Source organism: Pongo pygmaeus, chromosome 4, assembly GCF_028885625.2.
Source record: "Pongo pygmaeus isolate AG05252 chromosome 4, NHGRI_mPonPyg2-v2.0_pri, whole genome shotgun sequence".
Taxonomy (NCBI): Eukaryota; Metazoa; Chordata; class Mammalia; order Primates; family Hominidae; genus Pongo; species Pongo pygmaeus.
The window spans coordinates 84,932,662-84,953,324 of NC_072377.2; the positions used below are offsets into that span (position 1 = coordinate 84,932,662).

The following is a 20,663-nucleotide window of genomic DNA, read 5'->3' on the forward strand; positions in this document are numbered from 1 at the left end:
AATTCTCTTGCCTCAGCCTCCTGAATAGCTGGGATTACAGTTGCGCGCCACCATGCCCAGCTAATTTTTTTTTTGAGACAGAGTCTCGCTCTGTGGCCCAGGCTGGAGTGCAGTGGCGCAATCTTGGCTCACTGCAAGCTCCGCCTCGCGGGTTCACGCCATTCTCCTGCCTCAGCCTCCTGAGTAGCCAGGATTACAGGCGCCCGCTACCACACCTGGCTAATTTTTTGTATTTTTAGTAGAGACGGGGTTTCACCGTGTTAGCTAGGATGGTCTTGATCTCCTGACTTCGTGATCTGCCCGCCTGGGCCTCCCAGAGTGCTAGGATTACAGGAGTGAGCCACCGAGCCTGGCGACCAGCTAATTTTTATATCTTTAGTAGAGAGGGGGTTTCACCATGTTGGCCAGGCTGGCCTCAAACTCCTGACCTCAAGTGATCTGCCTGCCTTGGCCTCCCAAAGTGCTGGGATTACAGGCCCGGCCCAATGTTTGCTTTTTAATCTTGTGGTGGAAGAGGAGGTGGATACTGGGACTAATACCCAATGTGGGCTGATTGAGGAGATTTTTGGTCATGAAATCCTTATTTAAACCAATGTCTAGAAGGGTTTTTCCAGTGTTATCTTCTAGAATTTTTATAGCTTCAGGTCTTAGGTTTAAGTCCTTAATCCATCTTGAGTTGATTTTTGTATAAGGTGAGAGAAGAGGATCCAGTTTCACTCTCCTACATATGGCTTGCCAATTATCCCAGCACCATTTGTTGAAAAGGGTGTCCTTTCCCCACCTTATGTTTTTGTTTCCTTTGTTGAAGATTAGTTGGCTGTAAGTATTTGGATTTATTTCTGGGTTCTCTATTCTGTTCCATAGGTCTACATGCCTATTTTTGTACCAGTACCACACTGTTTTGGTGACTGTGGCCTTATAGTATAGTTTGAAATCATGTAGTGTGATGCCTCCAGATTTGTTCTTTTTGCTTAGTCTTGCTTTGGCTATGTGGGCTCCTTTTTGGTTCCATATGAGTTTTAGAATTGTTTTTTCTAGTTCTGTGAAGAATGATGATGGTATTTTGATGGGAATTGCATTGAATTTGTAGATTGCTTTCGGCAGTATGGTCGTTTTCACAATATTGATTCTACCCATCCATGAGCATGGGATGTGTTTCCATTTGTTTGTGTTGTCTATGATTTCTTTCAGCAGTGTTTTGTAATTTTCCTTGTAGAGGTCTTTCGATTCCTTGGTTAGGTATATTCCTAAGTATTGATTGAGGAGATTTTTGGCAAAGCCATTTCAGCATCCCCAAGGAGATGGGGAATCCAAGGATGACTTCCTAAGACTGACCAGTGATAGACACTTGCTGAAGGCTTCTTGCTAAACAGCCAGGTTCTTTTTTTTTTTTTTTTTTTTTTTTAAAGACACAGTTCTGTTGCCCAGGCTGGAGTGCAGTGGCCAGTGGCACAATCTCGGCTCACTGCAACCTCCACCTTCCAGGTTCAAGCAATTCTCATGCCTCAGCCTCCCAAGTAGCTGGGATTACAAGCCTATGACACCACGCCTGGCTAATTTTTGTATTATTAGTAGAGACAGGGTTTCGCTGTGTTGGGGCCAGGCTGGTCTCAAACTCCTGAACTCAGTTGATCCACCCACCTCGGCCTCCCAAAGTGCTGGGATTACAGGCGTGAGCCGCCGTGCCCAGCCTAGACAGCCAGGTTCTAAGCACTAAGCTAGAAGCAAGGAGCCCATGGATGACAGCACCCAAAGCTTGCCTCTCCCAAACAGGAGGCCACCTAGTGCCAACTGTTCCCCAGTTTTGAATTCAGTATCTTTTTGCTTTTGGCATTTCATGTGCCTCCTTGAGAGTCAAGAAAGCACCAACCATAGGGAATGGTCAGGCAGGCTCCACCCACCTCACTGGAGGAAGGGACTGACCCTTCTGGGAAAAGGCCTCAGAAGAATGTGCTGCAATGCAGGAAATACCTTTCTTTGCTTTTGTTGTTGTCATTTTGTTTTGTTTTTTTCTCTGTTAGATATCACACATCATCAGAGAGATACGCCAGTTCCAGCAGACTTCCTACAGAATAGATCATCAGCCAAAGGTAATATTATGTGGCTGTGAAGGAATTAATAAAGAAAAAAGGGGAAGTTAATGAATTAGAAAACAACAGTAAAAGTTGATCCAAAATACCAAAAGCTAGCTCACGGAAAAGACCAGTAAAATAGAAAATCTTTGGCTAGTCTGATTAAAAAAAACAAAGCAAAACAAAAAAAACATCAATTCATCATCAAGTTCTGTTGATTGTACTTCTTATATTTCTTGTGAATCGGCCCCTCTTCCATTTGTCTTCACTGCCACAACCCTTGGTCCAAGCTGCATATATCTGTTGCCTGCTCTACTTGTATTCACTCTAGGATGCAAAATTCATTCTATAAATTACAGCTAGGTAGAGCTCTCTGAAATGCAAAGTGAATTATTTTCCCCCTTACATAAAACATTTTCCTGGCTTCCCATTGGTCTTAGGATTAAAAAAAATTAAGAATCTTTGACATGACCATGAAGTCTTGCATTATATGGCCCCTACTTTTTTCTTAAGATTCAGTTCACATCATATACCACTTTACTGTCTCCATCCTAGTCACAAATGGTCTTTTACCCCATTTTTTAATAGACTTTACTTTTTAAGAATAGTTTTAGCTTTACAGAAAAATTGAGAAAGTAGTAGAGAAAATTCCCATGTACCTCACAGCCAATGTCCCTATTATTATCTTACATTAGTACGATGTGTTTGTTAGACTTAATGAGCCCATATTGATACATTATTATTATTATTATTTTGAGATGGAGTCTCGTTCTGTCACCCAGCCTGGAGTGCAGTGGCGCGATCTCAGCTCACTGCAAGCTCCACCTCCCAGGTTGACGCCATTCTCCTACCTCAGTCTCCTGAGTAGCCCACCACCACGCCTGGCTAATTTTCTGTATTTTAGTAGAGACGGGGTTTCACCGTGTTAGCCAGGATGATCTCGAACTCCTGACCTCATGATCCGCCCGCCTCTGCCTCCCAAAGTGCTGGGATTACAGGCATGAGCCACTGCGCTCAGCCAATACCTTATTATTAACTGAAGACCATCATTTATTCGGATTTGCTTATTTTTTACCTAATATCCTCTTTCTGCTCCAGGATCCCATCCAGGACACCACATGTCATTTAATTGTCAAGGTTCTTTAGGCTCCTCTTGGTTGTGGTGGTTTCTTAGACTTTCCTTAATTTGGGTGGCCTTGACTGTTTTGAGAAGTAGGGGTCAGGTATTTTGCAGGATGGCCCACTGTTGAAATTTGTCGGATGTTTACTCAGGGTTAGCCTGGGGTTATGGGTTATTGGAAGGAAGACCCCAGAGGTGAAGTGCCATTTTCATCACATCATATCAGGGGTTATATTATCAACCTAATTTCTGACTGTTGATGTTAGCTCGAATCGCCTGGCTAAGGTAGTGTTTGCTGGGTGTCTCCACTGTAAAGTTATTCTTTTTCCTTCCTTCCTCATCCTGTATTCTTGGGAAGGAAGTCACTATGAACACCCCACACTTAAGAAATGGAGAATTATGCCTGCCTCTCCTTGAGAGCGAAATATCTACATAAATTACTTGGAATTCTTCTGCTCTAGAGATTTGTTTCTTCTCCATTTATTAATTTATTCAATCATTTATTTATATCAGTATGGACTAATGGATTTGATACTTAGGGTTGTCATCCAATAATATTTTATTCTACTGCTGAAACTGTTCCAAGCTTGGACATCGGGTGCTCTTTCAGTTGACTTCTTTGTCATACCCTGATCCATGTAGGGTTTTCTCTTTTTCTTTTTTGAGGACTTTCTTACTTTCTGATAGTATAAGATGCTCCAGGCCAGGTGCGGTGGCTCACACCTATAATCTTAGCACTTGGGGAGGAGTTGGGGCCCAGCCTGGGCAACACAGTGAGACCCTGTCTCTACAAAAAGTGGCCGGGCACCTTGGCTTACACCTGTAATCCCAGCACTTTGGGAGTCCAAGACAGCCGGATAACCTGAGGTCAGGAGTTCAAGACCAGACTGGCCAACATGGTGAAACCCCATCTCTAATAAAACTACAAAAATTATCCAGGCATGGTGGTGGGCAGCTGTAATCCCAGCTACTTGGGAGGCTAAGGCAGGAGAATCTCTTGAAACCAGGAGGCAAAGTTTGCAGTGAGCCGAGATTGTGCCATTGCACTCCAGCCTATGCACTCCAGCCTGGGCAACAGAGCAACCATGCTGACTCTGGAGGGGGAGAAAAAAGATGCTCTAAACTCATCTTTTATATTTTGCCCCCATCCTAGACTCAGATATTTCTGCCAAAAGCTCTAGTTCCTTTTTTTGGAGAATGGTTTCAGCAACCAAGATATGGGCTTTAGATATGCTTGCGTTATGGAGGTATCAGCTGACAGAGCATAGGAATCTATGTGTGTATACTAACTCATGTATACACACACACACACACACACATTTATAAATATATCTCTATGTAACCATCAGTATTTGCATTAAGCTAAATATACTGATGCCCCCAACTCTATTCTATTACTATGTGAATCACTCCAGCCCTCACCCCACATTTGCTTATCTGTAAATTCCCTCTCCAACAGTGAGAGACACACTTTCTTTTAATAGCCCCTAGGTTTTGCCCTATTTCTGTTTGCCACAAGGCCTTTACCTATGTTCTTCCTTCTGTCTGGAGTGCCCTTTCTTCCTCCTTGCACAGTTTACTTGTACACAGCTTAAGTATCACTTAGGAAGACTTTCCTAACTTTCCCAAACCCCACTCCACTCTTTTAAGGTTGTATTGCACCATGTAAGTCTCCTTTCTAGCACTTACTGCTGGAGTCACCATTTTACATTTATTTGTGTGATTATGTGCACATGCATGATATCCATGAAGTTCAGAGCCGGACCTACTGTGTTTATTGTCATAGCCCCAGCATCTTGCACAGTGCCTGGACCATAGCAGATAATAAATGTTTCTTGAATTAGTTAATTCAAGTCAGGAAAAAGACAAGGTTGTGACCATCACTGCTACTATTCAGATTTGAACAGGAAAAAATTCACCACAGCAATGAAGCAATAAAAAGAAGCAAAAGGTATAAAAATTGGAAAGGTGAAGATTAAATACTATAATTCACAGATGATTTGATCTAGAAAATCTAAGAGAAAAACTGATAAATTATTAAGGTAGTATAGCAACTTGACATGCAAAAGCCAATTTTCAACACATTGGCAATAACCAATTCAAATGTAATATAAAAAAACTCAATAAAAATAGCAACAAAATCTGTAATGCCTAGGATTAAGTGGAACAGGAAATATGTAAGACCTTTATGTACTGAAGTACGTAAGGAGAAAGCTGTATCATATTCATGGATCAAAACACTCACTATTGTAAAGAGGTCCACTGTCCTCAAATTAATCTATAAATTCATTGAAATACTGGTCAAAATCCCAACAGGGTTTTCATGGAACTTGACAAACTTATCCTGAAACTCTTACGGAGGCATAGAAGAAACTCTTACAGAGGCAAAAAACAGACAAGAACTTTTTGGTAAATAAAAATAGTAAAGGAGAGTGTTCCCTACCAGTTACGGCCACATCCTAAAGTGAGAGTAAATAAGGCAGGACTCGGCCGGGCACGGTGGCTCACGCCATAATCCCAGCACTTTGGGAGGCCAAGGCGGGTGGATCACAAGGTCAGGAGATCAAGACCATCCTGGCGAACACGGTGAAACCCCGTCTCTACTAAAAATACAAAAAATTAGCCGGGTGTGGTGGCGGGCACCTGTAGACCCAGCTACTTGGGAGGCTGAGGCAGGAGGATGGCGTGAACCCAGGAGGTGGAGCTTGCAGTGAGCCGAGATCACGCCACTGCACTCCAGCCTGGGCAACAGAGCGAGACTCTGTCTCAAAAAAAAAAAAAAAAAAAAAAAAAAAAATGCAGGACTCTACTGGCACAGCAGTGCAAATCCAGTAGGGCAGAAGAAAGTCCATGTGCATGTTTAGTCTACCTGAAAATCTAATACGAGATAAAGAAGGCACTCAAAGAAAGTGCCAGAAAGAAACTGAGCATTCAATAAATAGAACAGGAACTTTGGCTCTTCATCTTACCATTCACAAAAATAAATTCCAGATGAGTTCATTACCTAAGTTTAAAAAGAAGTATTTATATTATTTATAATTATATTATTTATAAAATAAAGGATAAAATATTCATGACCTTTGGATTTGAAAGACCTTCTTAAGCACAGAATGCAAAAGCTGTGAAAGCCAAGCTTGATAAAGTTAGTGAAAATTAAGGACTTCTATATGACAGAGGATCATTATTTAAAATCAAAATAGAAGCAGTAGACAAGGAGACAACATTTGCAACATATAAAACAAAGAAACAGAATAAAAGTGTTTCTATAATCTATAAGAAAAACATAAACAATTCAACTGGTAAACCTGTGAATAGTTAATTCATAGAAGAAAAAAAATGGCCAATAAATATTTTTTAAATGCTCAACTTCACTAGTAAAAAGAGAAAATGTAAATTATAGTGGGATATCATTTTCACTTATCGGATTGGCAAAAATTTAAAAGACTGATAATATCAAACATTGCTTAGGGTATGGGAAAACAGGTACTGTCATGTACTGTAGGTTTGGAAGCTTTCCAGGTCATTTTCCATCATCATTTAAAATTAAAAATTGGTATATTGAATTACTGGAACTCTTAACCATTGTTGGTGAGAATAAAATTGAACAACCACTTTGCAAAACTGTGCCATTTAGAAGTTTCTTAAAATGTTAAATGAGCACCTATATTAGGACCTAGCAATTTCTCTCTTAGGTGTTTATCCAAAGGGAAAATGAAAGCATGCTCATTAAAAGCCTTGTATAAAATGTTCATAACATTTCTAAATAATAGCCCCTATTTGGGAAGAGCTCAAGTGTCCATCAACAGATGAATGGATAAACAAATTATGGTATATCTCTACAATGGAATACTACTCAGCCATGAGAGGGAGCAGACTACTGGTACAGGCCACAGCAAGGCTGAATCTCAAAACACTATGCTGAGTGAAAGAAGCCACACATGAAGGAGTACACACTGTATGATCCCATCGATATGAGGTTCCAAAATAGAACTAATATGTGGTGATAGAAACCAGGGCAGTGCTTGATTCCAAGAGCAGATTTACTGAGGGAACATGAGGGAACTTTTGGGGATGCTGAAATTGTTCTTTATCATGAAATGTATGTAAGTTACATGGTGTATACATCTGTCAAAACAGATCAAACTATCCATTTCACTTTTGTGTGTTATATTTCAATAAAACTAAAGAAATATTTTCATGGAAATCCCCCATGCCCCAACATATTCATTTCTAGTGTCAATTCTTTCCTTTCACTTCTGATATCTACCCTAGCCTAGCAGAGTATTCACGCATGCACACCCGGGAAGCATGCTAACAAGGAATTCACTGAAACTGTGTAACAGTGAAGTATTGACAGCAACTCAACATCCATCAATATGAGATTATTAAATAAGCTCCAATATATTGCACTATTAATACTGTATAGCAGTTAGAGCTCTATCTTACTGTCACAGGGAGCTCTCTCCAACCTATCATTAAGAGATGAAAGCAGAATAAAATGTGCACCATGATGCCAATTTTAGGGGGAAAAATGATTTCTCTAAGTACATGTAATCTCTATAAAGACATAGAAAAACAACTGGGAGAATACAAACCAATTAGTAACAGTACTTCCTCTTGAGGGAGGTACCTGGGATTGGGGGTTGAGAGAGGACTAGGGATGTTCGCCTTTTTTTTTTTTTTAACAATGGAAACATATTTATGATTTTTTGGTCAAATAAGATTTTTAGTTGTTTAAGAGAAAATGTTGAATTGTGTTGGATTCCCTCAGAAAATGTATGCACTGGTGTCTGAAAGAGGTAAAAGCGGGATTTCCCCTTTTTTTCAGGTCACACAGTACTTGCTTGACAAAGACCTTATCATAGATGAAGATACGCTATATGAGCTGTCACTAAAAATTGAACCTCGACTCCCTGCTTGAAGATCTGGCCTTGCCCCTGAGTCCACGGGATGTTCATGGAAAGCAGGACAGACAGAATTGTGTATGCCTTGCCTATCACGGTACAGCACGAAGCCAGTCTCCTTTCTCCACCAAAGAAGATGGAACCAGACTGGAATTCTGTCTCCAGAGAGAAACTCAGCTGTTTGGGTCAAAGACAGATGCTTCAGACTTGGGTGGGAAGGTGAAAGATGGCTATTTAGAAAGCTGGTGGCACGTTTTACGTAAGGGAATGTCAGGTGGGAGATGCTAGTTGCCATTTTAACAAAGCAGGTACATCGGTAAATTTTAAACTCTGTCCGTGTTCTGTTAGAACTCAGGGACAAGGATCCATGAAAAAGACCTGTGATGTTTCTGTGGCGCTTTACTGGCCTGGGCACACCTACCAATCTTCTAGGATTTGACTGGTTCCATTACATTTCCTTTTGGTATAAGCTTCACAGAAAAGCTGACACTTCCTCTACAGAGATGGACCAACACATAAGCAATTTCAGTCTATAGCATGTGCATGGTTTTCAGTGCATTCTAAATATTTCTATGTGAGGAATGGTACCTTCTGAAACTGCCTTTCCAGTCTTTAGGCAACGGGATCGGAAAGAAAGAATGAAACACAAACGGATTTGTATGTAACATTTCCTTAGTTAAATGCAGTAGGCTGTGCCCCAGAGGATTCCAGACAGTGGCTGGCTGAGGTGGGTGGGGAGCTTTTCCTTGAGACTGTTGGTCCTAAGAAGCCAGCCCCCTTGGAGAGGCAGCTGCAAAAAGGTGCACGCCCATCTCACCGACAAAACTGTGGAACAGACAGAAGGCCACCAAGTGCTGTGGGGAATCATGGGTTTCAGTGCTGAGTGAAAATCTATACCTAAAAATCATCTCTCTACCTTGCTTTGCTTGTTTTCTTTCCCCACTCGTAGTACTGCAGGAATCTATTCTCATTTACACACACCTTTTTTTAGGCTTACTATGAACATTGGCTGTATTTTTTTTTAAACAGTTTAGTGAAATTTTCTTTTCAAAACCCACACTTCCATATGCTGTTCGTAGATCTCTTTCTTTAAAAACTGATGTTGAGAGATCTCTGAGAATATTATAAGTGCATGGGAAATGGGCCCAACCACCGAACAGCTCTTACATTACAAAACCAAATGCAAGGGTTAGTCCTGCTACCCGAGGCTGGGGAAGTGACCTTCCTTTTCCCAAGATTGTCAGTTGTTGAATAAATAGGGCTATCTCATTGTTTACCTCCCTCTTCTCTTCTCAGGGAGACTGCTGCTTTAAAAGAAGGAAGAGAAAAAATATAGTTCTATTTCCCTGAACCTGTTGCACCTGACATTTTCTCTTAGCAGCATGAAACTTATTGATGCTGACAATGAAAAATTGATCTGTCTGGCTGTTTTCCCTCTTTCCTTGCACTTTAATTATGTTGCTAGAGCTAACAGACTAATAAATTCCACCTGCTGGCTCTTAAGACTCAGTGAAAGAGCTAGCATTGGTAATGTACCATAGGGGTAGAGAATGTACATTTTCTGCACGGTAAGTGCCATCTCTGTATGTAACTATATAGTGAAATATCAGCTAAGTACAAGAAAATATTTATAATATTCGAAGACCATTCCCAAAATATTTTCAATAGTTCATATTAGCCAACAGTGTAGCACTCAACCCAAGGAGGGTTCCTTATGGATGCTTTCTTTTTCTTTTTTAAAGTTGTTTGTTTGTTCTCTTTAGTTGCAAATAAGAGGTTGACGCATCTTGATGCATGATGAGAAGCATGGGCTGTTTGGATCCTAACAACGCATAACTTGTGATTTATTTCTCAGTGTTCCAGAAACTGAGGGTTTGAAATAATATGTATCAGTTGCACCAAACACCTCAAGGTCTTGCAGAAGAAAAGTGAAGGTTAGCTTTCATGGCTCAAAAGCATAGTCCTGAAGGGTGAACTAAAACCGGGACAAATCTGTGAGAGGACCACACACATACTAGTTTCAGGCCAAACAACACGTGGAAAGGTGGATGCATTCTACTCTGCCTTGGAGTTGCCAGAGTCCTTCAGAGGGAAAGGGATGGTTCTGCGTGCACTTTTTCTGGAAGTTCGGACTCATTTCTCTGACCCAAATGTTCCAGAGACACTGCAGCCATTCTTATTAACAAAAAATAAGACAGGAGTTTCCAAATACTCCTTCCCTTTTGGATCACAGCTTTTCTTCAACTAGTGACAAAGCTTTTGCGCCTATTTCCTGCAGGATGTCGGAACTGCCCCGCAGTGGTCATATTAGGCATTGTCAATTGCTATGCTGACTTTTAGAGGGTTTTTGTTTGTTTGAAAAACAGGGTCTCACTATGTTGCCCAGGCTGGCCTCGAACCCCTGGACTCAAGCAATCTTCCTGCCTCAGCCTCTCAAGCAGCTGGGACTGCAGGGGTGTGCCACTCACTAGCCTTTCGCATTTTTGTTTGAGAATTACACCACTTTCTGGAGTCTGCAGCCTTCCTGGAGCTGCAAGAGAGCAAGAGAGAGAGCTCCACCTCTGAGGGAGTGTCTGTTGATGACCTGCACTATTCGTGTGCCAGCTGGGAGAGGAATGCACATTTTAAAATACCTTCAATTTGGTCAAATTAAAAATCCCCAAGAGCAATTTGTAGTGTTTTTTTCTGGGCGTTAAAGTACCCATCCTCTTCTGCCTACACACAAAGCATGCATTCCCAGCTGCATCTGCCTCTAGTCCATTATGGAGACCCATTTCTAAGAGGAGATGGGAGGTCAACCTCTAACAGCCAAGTAGCGAACATGTATACTGTAAGATTAACCTAGAAAATCGGAAGAAAAATCCAATTCATGCTTTCGAATGAATGCCCACATTTTGTACTGTCAACGGAATTATCTTGGAGCTTTTAGGGGATGCCTTTGGTTATTGACTGAGACATCCAGTTTTGCTACAGGGACAAATCTCTTACCTAATCCAATATATTATTTGACAGATTCAGGCATCAAGTAAAATGTTGTCACTTTTCCTTAGTGTTTTTCTGAAGCAATTTAAAGATGGAATTTTAAACGGCCATTGCAATATTTTCAAGTGGCTCTCATACCAAGTCCCATTACTGTTTGTTAAATTTCAGTACGTCTTAAAGTACTACTTATAAACAAATGAAACTCAGAGAAACTGAATCACTTGGAAGAGAAAAATCCATTATGGTCCCATGTGGAGTGAATAATGATGGATCAGCACCCTTTCCCTCATGTTATTGTATAAGACGAGACTTTTGGGCCGGCAGCGATTGGGCAGCTTTTAAATTCTTAACTAAAAAGAGTAATGCAATACAGGGATTATTCCCAATAAAATTAACTTTTATTTAAAAGCAAGAGATTTTACTTAGCTTTTTTTTTTCAAAGTTTGATTTTATCCCCTTGAAAAAAAATCTCTTCACTTTAAAGTATAAAGGTTTTTAAAAATCCAATTGCAAAATGTATTATTTTTACAACTATCAAAAAGGCATAAAAGAGAACATACTATTTATGGCTGGAGGGTATAGCCAGGCTAATGTCCACAGCCAGAGGGAATCAATAAATAAAAATCTTTTTCATTTCAGTAAGAAATCAGATTGTAAGTTTAATGGCTCGATTATAGATACCACCATGTAATTCCTGGTAAGAAGACTTAAGTCAATGAAATCTAATCAGTGTGTCATTTCTCAATGGCCATTGGTGACTTAAAATTAAGATGAGGCAGAGCCAAAATGGAAAACAGTCATTTTGTTGTAGGTATAAACACATGAACGATTCAGAAAATTACTCATCTCAGCTGCCATGCAGCATGACATTAACATTAGGATTGATAGTACCGGTCTGATCTGCTCAAGGAAAATAATAGTTCTATTATACTTAATGATGTTGGTTTTTACACAGTTCATTTCATTTTTCACTAGAAAGCCAGTTATGAAAGAGAGCTGGCCTAGGCATCCTGGCCCTGAGTCCTAGGCCCAGTCTCCAACTGGAAAACCTTAGGCTGGTGTGTACACATCCCTGAGCCTCGGTTTCCTCATCTGCAAAACGGTGTGAACAGCAATCCCTGTGTTGCTTATCTCACAGGGCTATCGTGAGGACCAAATGGATTAGACTGTAAACTGCAAAGTGCCATCCGCACGTGAGGTCATCTGATTACTGTCCTCAGCTCTCTTTTGTAGAGGATCTCAATGTATTTATCATTTGAGTGTGTGTGCGATGGACGAATATGTGTGTGAGTTTGAGAAGCATATTGTTCGTGTCCAGTTACTTTGCAAATTTGTGGACATTTGTGATTGGACAGAGGGGTTTGTGCTGTGGCCTAACACTTGCCAGGTGAGGTGTAGGTTATGCCTATATGCAAATTAAACTTCACCTTTCTTGAATATTCAGAAATCTCACTGGTTTCTTCATTTAACTCTTTTTCCCCCCATTTTTCTACATTGTCAACTTAAAACCATGAAATGTATACATTTAGAAAAAATAGAACTTAATTTCTTATAAAGGGTTACAATCTGCAGGCTGGAGCCTCTGACCAAAGCCAAAAAGCAAGCACTTCAGATAAAAAAGGGAGAGGCTGAGATTTATGCCCAACAAGATGAGCCATACATATACATTTAGTAGGTTATAGGATAATCTTATGAATATTTATGAGAGGCCCTAATGCATGCATAGTCGGTAATCATATATGTTACATGTTACATACAACCCATGTTCACTTTGGGATGGAGACTTAACATTAAAATGTAGTAAAATTGGGCTCTATATGTCAAAAGATGAAACACAGGGCACAAAGACACTTGGTGTGCAATCTCTGTAAACCGGCCAGAACTGGCTGTGGTCTGTGGTCAGTTATGAGGATGGAGTGCTTTGTAAGGCTGAACACTTGTCATGGGGAAACTGAGTTGAGGGAAGGGGGGTTCGCCACGTCAGGTTGTCTATTGAAGTTGAGGAAGAAATCTTCCAGACATAGTTTTTCAGGAACTGGTTTTAGTTTAGTTTTAGGAAAGAAAGTCTTGAGGCAGTTATCGAGGTGGGGGAACATTGGGTGTGACTGACCTCTTGCCTTGCCAAAGCTGTAGAATCTGGTTTTTAATGTTTTCTGGGATCTTTTTTTTTTTTTCACCACAGTGAGTCTGTTTTGTTTTGCCTGGGGGCCTAGGGGCTTTATATTTATTTTACATCTTCTTCATAGCAGTGAACTCCTTCAGATATATTATTTTACTTCTAAATATTACTTCTAAAGTTCAGGGAGAAAAACAGTTTAGAAGAGGCCCTAAAATTCAAAGAATTTGGGGAAAGCTTTGAAATGATACGAAGGATCAACTAATCACACTTTCTTTCCAGTGCTTAGATTCTTCCTGTGACATCCCCAGCCTATATTTGATTACCTCCAGGCACAGAGAACTCACTACTACCTGGAACAGCTCAGTCCATTGCACAGCAGCTCAACGCTCCTGAATGGGTGGTAGAGAGAGGAGAAGCCGCTGGGGTACAGTCCTGGCCTAAAAGTCACTAGGCTCCACCTAGGAGGGGCTTCTGAAATAAGACTCCTATCTACCCCTAAAATAATTGCAGTGGTTATATGGATTACTATATATGAAAATACTTTAATTTCTATGAAGTTGTGGCAACATTTAGAGCTGATGGAATTAAGTTACAGTTGCTGGACACAAGAATAGATTAAGGAAAGGTGTCCCTCCTGCCCAATTCTGAAATGAGCAATCCAGGCTGGTGGGACACAGGAACCCAGGTTCCTTTCATCCTATTACTTGCTCATCCCACAAGGCGTTGTCCTTGCCTTCGAGGTCAAATCTGGGGCCTGCTCTAGCCACACTCCTGCTGGACTCAGGAACAGAAAAGAGAATAAGTCCAGGACATTTTCCTTTAAAGCAAATGATATGGCAGTCGCACACTTCAATTCTGTTCCTGCCCATATGGCAGAAGCCAGCCACAGGGCAGCCTGGTGTGGTTTGAGCCCTAGACCTTCAAAGGGAGTTGGTAACGATGAGAAGGGAATGGATGCCATGTGACAGGGATGGCATTTGAAAGATTTCCAGAAAGCCAGAATTTCTACTGTGAGTCGCTTGTAGAGATTTCATCCCCATCACACCACCTTTATCATAAGCTTGAAGAGGACCAGGCCCCCAAAAGAAGAGTGGTACCCTCTTTTCTCAACAATGACCCAGTTTTTCTTCTGACCTTACTAACATATACATTTACTCTGTAAAATATAAGGTGTTGAGGTAGGGTGAGTGGAGGGGGCCCTAAATGTTGATTAGGCAATTGGGGAGGAAAAGGAGGTTTTTGCTATAACTGCCATTCTTTAAATCTACAATTCCATGCTCTTTAAAAGCCTTATAATTTTCTGGATCTGGGAGCTGGGCTATTTCAGGGTCACTGGATTTATTTCAGTTGGTGCCTGAACTGACTTGAAACAAGTGTGTGTGGAAAAGAGCTATTTTGAGAAGGAATAAGCCGAGACTGCCCTGATGACAGAATATGCAAGCTGGTGGGTCTTGACTCCTTAAAGGATTATGAAATTAATTTGATTGGTCCCAATCTTCATATAACCACCCCAATCAGGAACCTTCCCGTCCAGCAAAAAGGCCCCCTCACGTGCTCTCCCAGTCAGTACCCCATGCAAAGGTAAAATAGATGATATTTTTAAACACGGGTCGTGTTTAAAAGAAATGGAAACTCTGAAGGAGAAGCACACTGGGTAGAAGGTTATTCCTGGGGCCCCACCCCCTGCTCCATCAAGTCCTCTGAGCATGAGCTGGGCTCTGAGAAGGAAGAGACAGGAACCAATTGGTCACGTCCACGTGGCCTCAGAAGCTGAGTACGTGACGGTCACCAGATGCCTAGGCAGGCTCCCTTGAAATGGCAGGGCTGCTGTCCAAAATCCTGCTGGGTCGTTGCTATTTACAGGCAGCCTTCCCGGCGTGCGGTGGATATCCCAAGCGGGGCTATTTTTAAGCAGGGTTATGGCCTGCCGTGAGTTAAGCTGGTGTGGACAGAAAGCGAGATGATCTAGCCATCTACTGCTGATGGCCTGATCTTGAACAGAAACGTGACTGTAATTGTCCCTGGATCCAGCCCCAGACAAAGACGCTGGAAGGAGGTCCCTCCAGCCCCTGGCTCAGGGCCCGGTCAGCTGCTGGAGCCAGGCAGCTTGAGACATCCTCCTCTCCGACCTTGGCTTGAAGGGTTCATCCTCCAGAGCTCACCAGGGCCCCAAGGCTGGTACACCTGAGAGAAGAGAGAAACAAATCCCCCAACAGATGTGCAATTTCACCTGCTGGCCCTTCCATTCTGAGATCCAGAGCTCTGGCAGAGGAGCCTCCAGGACCAGGCCTGGGGAGCAAGACTGGCTCCGCCTTTTACGTTTCAGAGAAAGGGCAGGTGCTATAAAGGGCCCAGCGCCCACGGGCCTGCCTTCAAGGGTAGAGCTGTGGGGGCCGGTGCGCCCGGAGGTCTGCGCTGGGATTGGCGAGGTCCTCTGGCCCCGCCCCGCCAGGGAGGCTTTTCCAGGCCGGCCCGACCAGCTCGCCCTACGTACACTTCTTGGCTGTGTGCGCTCAGCAGGACGTGGGAGGCTCCGGCTTCAAGGTCGGTGAGTCCGTGAAACTCTGCTTTATTCCTCCAGAGAGGGGTCATGGCTAGAGCCAGTGTGAAGGGCCTTGGAGGAGTGGATGCAGGGCTGTGGACCGGGACCCCGTTAGGACGCTGACTGCGAGGAGGCAATGGTGACTCGCTAAAGCCAGCAGAGCTCCCGCCCTTGGCCGAAGCGCCCCCTCCTCCCTGCACACAGGTTGGGGGAGCTCAGCACCAGGAGCAGAACAAATCAGCATGCTGCCTGCAGGGCCTCTTTTTGGTAGTGAATCAGGAATTTTTCTTGATGGGAAAAAAAAAATCTAAAGGCTGTATTTTGACACTAAGTTTGGGACAACTTTAAACTACAAGTGTCTTTCCCTTGTAATTCAGAGTCTAATCCACTCATTTCTGGGAATGTTTTTCCCCAGCAGTCTCAGTCTCAAAAGATGTGTAAATCAGTGACTTGGGATGAACTAACTAGAAAATTAAATTTTTGAGAAGCTATTTACTAATAAGCCCGATAGCCAGGCCCAGTTTAAACTGGAAAATAGTATTGCTAGAGACTAAGTTTTGCCATCACTAATACTAACACATTGATAATGAGACAAGTAACCGTCTCCCCTCCCCACCATCCTTACCTTTCCCACCGGAGGTTAATTAAAACAACAACAACAACAACAAAAACCTGTGGAATTGGCCCCATGTGTTTCACCTGGGCAGAGGCCTGTTCTTCACTAGCTTGCTTGCTTGGTTGTCCCGGGGTTAAAATCAGTCCTGTTCTTGCCCCTAGAGTGGTCTGCCTTCAAATGCTCTCCTCCGAATGTGAGGAACAGTGACATTTGACAAAGAGACCAAAACCTTTAGGTCTCCTCAATGCTGCCCTTTAGACTGTCCAGAAAGTGTTGCCAGGCTCGTGACCCCTCACAGTGTCAGCTGAGTCAAGTGAGGGGCAGTTAGTGGCCCTCAGGACAAGGTTACGCTAGGTACACCAGTGTGCTGTTTCCAGAAGGGCTGCTTTTCCTGTCTACAGCTCTCACATTTTCTCTGTTCTGAACTCATGTCCTTGGTCTGTTCTCTCTGTACTCTCATGGAGGCGAGCATGGCCACAGCCTGTGGCCAGAGACTTCCTGACAGGCAGGCTCTTCCGGGAGGCTCTTGGCCTTGTTTGGCGGTGTGAGCACTTCATTTCCTCTGCATTGATAGGCACCTTTTCCAAAGACCCCAGACTTTGGAGTTAATCACGCCTGTGGATTAAGGCACTGTCACAGCAAAGCACAGGAGTGCCACATGCACCCCACGGACTCTGCCAGCCTCATGACCAAATCACAGCATTAGGGAATGGGCCATAGGCAGGTCAGTTTTCCTAAGGAAACTGTGGGTTGGGTCGGGGGGAGTGCCATACAGAATGGAGAGCCCTGGGGTTTCGGACACAGGAGGGGGACTGACTTTGCCCCTAGCTCGAAGGCCCTGGGCCTCCATCTCTGCCATAGCCTACAGCAGGCTCCACTGGTCTTCCCAAAGGAAGCCACATAGAGCCTGTGTCAAGCATTCTGGGAGCTCCTGCCCACAGAGCCAGGAATCCAGCAGCAACCCATGCTGAAGGTGACTGCTGGAGGTCACACTAACCCTTCCCGGGAAGCCTCAGAGACTCCCTCCCTTGGGCGGGGAAGAAGGCAGCCCACTTCTTCACAGCACTTCAAAGGACTAGATGGCTCCTAGCTTCCTGTTTTCTTGAAAACAATTTACCCTTGAGGGACAAGTCTGGTAACGGTCCCATGCCTTCATCACAGGAGGCCTAGGAAAGGCCTCTGTTTTACAGAGTAGGATTCTAAATATCTCCTGCCTAGGACTGTCTATTTGCTGATTAGAACAGTAATGCCAAGAGTGCCCATTAAGGTTGGTTGCGTACTGAGTGGCTGTGAGGTAACGCAAACCCTTTGCTGTCTTAGAACTGGGAGGAGACAGGCATCGTGAGAATTTGTTCAGAGTGTTCTGTGGAGCAGGTCCAAGCCCAAGGACATCCTCTGTTTTGGGGTGGCTCTCTGGATGGAAAGCTGACACATGGTCCTCCTCCTGCCCTTCCACCTGCCCTCTGGCTGAGGAGTTCAGACACACGGACGCTGTGAATGGCTGGACCAGAAATAAATCTGAGTCAGCAGAAAGGCAGACATGGTCCATCCGGGGTGCCCAGGAAGAGCAGGGGGCTTGGGCTGGAGGCAGTGACAGAACCCAAGGCCTCCCCTTCACATTCTAGGATGTCACAGAACCAGAGAAGACCATTAAGACCAGGATCTGAACTCCCAGTATACCTGCCTTGGGACCAAGAAATGTACAGCTTGTGGCCACTTAACAAAAGGGCTTGATGCACCTTCCTTGTTTTTTTAATGGGGAGGGCAGTGTAGGAACAAACAGGATATTATTGCTTTTGGCTCTGTCTGGCTGTGCTCTTGCACCTCCCCATCGCCCCAAATCTCCCTGGCTTGGAGCCCAGGTATTCTGCCAATTTTAGCCCAGATGCTGTAAGCAGTATTTTTCAATTCGGGAGTCATCGCAGTGTTCCAGGTTAGGGAAACTGAGGCAGAAAGCTTCTATGGGGTGAGAGCTGGAGACCACCTTCCTCCTCACACTGGCACAGCATCGCTAGCAAGGCCTGGCAGGCACATTGAGCACTATGGTCAGAGTGGAGCGGGCAGAGATATCCCTGGCATCTGGGTCACTTCAGCAGGAGCCCGAGGACAGGGAAAGAGAACAAGTTTATAATCTGCAACTCTAGGAGGAGTCATATGCCCTGAGGTGACAATCCTGTGCCTGGAAGCCGCTATGGTAAATACACTTCTACGGTCTTGGGGGTTTGACCGAGTGGAATGATCTGTGGCACCACAGCTTTTAAGCCACAAGGTTGGTTTCCCTCCAATTGCTGGTCAGTGAAGGGCTGTATGTGAGGTGCTGTGGTCTGCAAGGAGCTGAATCCAGCGCTAAAGACAAACCTGGGTTCAAATCCCAGCTCTACTAGTGTGCTGCCACTGAAACCTGGGGCAGGTCACTTCTCTTGAGCCTCAGTTTCCCCATGCACAAAATAAAGCATACTTGGCAGGATTGTTAACATAGACTGATTGTGTCTGTAAGGTCCCTTGCATAATGCATGGCTCATGATAGGAGTTCATAAATGTTCAAAAAGAAGACAGAAGGTTTGACTCAGTCGGTGTCTAGGGTTGGAAAGGATATTCCAGGTAAAAGAAAACACTCAAGCAAAGGCTCAGAGGTGGCAAAGTGAAGGACCTGTTCAGTGATGCCAGGAAGTCACTGGAGACACTGTTGGAGGGGTGGAGTCTGGAAGAAGAACTGGGGAGCCCAACTGGTTAAATCCAGTTTGTGAATCCCGATGTTGGTTTTCAGAGGATGATCAATAGATCTGAAAGTACGTGACAGACATTTGAAGTCTTGTCCGCAGAGATAGAAAATACAAATTAAAAGAAGCCAGCTGTGGTGGCTCATGCCTCTAATCCCAGCACTTTGGGAGGCTGAGGCAGGTGGATCACTAGAGGTCAGGAGTTCGAGACCAGCCTGGCCAACATGGCAAAAATCCCATCTCTACTAAAAGTACAAAATTAGCCACGTGTGGTGGTGGGCACCTGTGATCCCAGCTACTTGGGAGGCTGAGGCAGTAGAATTGCTTGAACCCGGGAGGTGGAGACTGCAGTGAGCTGAGATTGCACCACTGCACTCCAGCCTGGGTGACAGAGCGACACTCTTTCTCAAATTAAATGAAACATTTAAATGCTAAGAATGTAAGCTAAAATCAAAAAGCATTCAGAAAAGGGGCAGGCCGAGTGCTGGCTGGAATAATCAGGTGTGGCTTTGGGGAGGGAGTGATGATGATCCCATAGCCTTAGGGTCATCAGGGGAAGGGACTCATTTATTCGGTGCCTACTGCAGCCTGTCCCGTCGTCTTCACAACACCCCACAGGGAGACCTCATCATGCCCATGATGGGGAGGAGCTGCTGAGGCTCAGGTGGGTACCAAGCAGGGTTCCTACACCTAGCGGGGCTTGGTAACATCCTGTAATCGGGGAGCTTTTTCTCATTATACATGTGAGGGCCTCACTCTTGGAGAGACTCATTCAAAAAGGTGGAGCCTAGAAATCCAAAATTTTAACACACATCAAAATTTTCTTTTTTAGGTTTTTACTTTTTTATCATAAAGATAACACATGCTTATTTTTACAAGTGATACAATACAGAGTTCCACTAAGAGAAAATTAGTCTGCCTTCTCCAAGTCCGTTACTCTGAAGCAACCCTTTTAGCAGTTTGATGAATATCCTTCAATACTTTTATGTTCACACAAATATATGAAAATGTATATGTATATACATCATTGTTACAAAATTGCAACCACTCATGTTCAGTCCTGAGCAAGTTTTTCTTTTCCTTTTAACCTAAAAAGGTGTCACAGATGGGCCTCCAGGTAAGTGGAGGCAGTTTTAACTCCTTTAATAGCTGCAGAATATTTCACCATCTGAATGCACCAGCATTTGTTGAGTGGCAGTGCTGGGCTTCTCAAACTATCTGTGGCAAAATCTCTTATTAATTTCTAATCCATAGCAGACTCACACATTTGTAAAATATGATAAAGTGCAACTATTAGAAAAATAGAATAAGGCTGGGCGTGGTGGCTCACACCTGTAATCCCAGCACTTTGGGAGGCCGAGGCAGGCAGATCACAAGGTCACGAGATTGAGACCATCCTGGCTAACATGGTGAAACCCCGTTTCTACTAAAAATACAAAACATTAGCCGGGCGAGGAGGCAGGCGCCTGCAGTCCCAGCTACTCAGGAGACTGAGGCAGGAGAATGGCGTGAACCCGGGAGGCGGAGTTTGCAGTGAGCAGAGATCGCGCCACTGCACTCCAGCCTGGGTGACAGAGCGAGACTGCCT

At 43.7% G+C, this 20,663-nt stretch overlaps 1 protein-coding gene across 3 annotated transcripts in view; it reads left to right on the plus strand.

Moving 5' to 3' along the window:
* Positions 1 to 12,525, plus strand: part of RASGRF2 (Ras protein specific guanine nucleotide releasing factor 2) — a 280,941-nt gene extending 268,416 nt beyond the window's left edge. For 2 of the 3 annotated variants that reach the window (XM_054489810.2, XM_054489811.2), the window contains exons 26-27: positions 2,022 to 2,090; positions 8,021 to 12,525. In XM_054489810.2, coding sequence (XP_054345785.1) covers positions 2,022 to 2,090; positions 8,021 to 8,113 — 162 coding nt within the window. In that variant the 3' untranslated portion in view covers positions 8,114 to 12,525. The remainder of the gene's footprint in view (positions 1 to 2,021; positions 2,091 to 8,020) is intronic. The other variant, XM_054489812.2, reaches the window with a different exon arrangement.
* Positions 12,526 to 20,663: the final 8,138 nt, after the last annotated feature.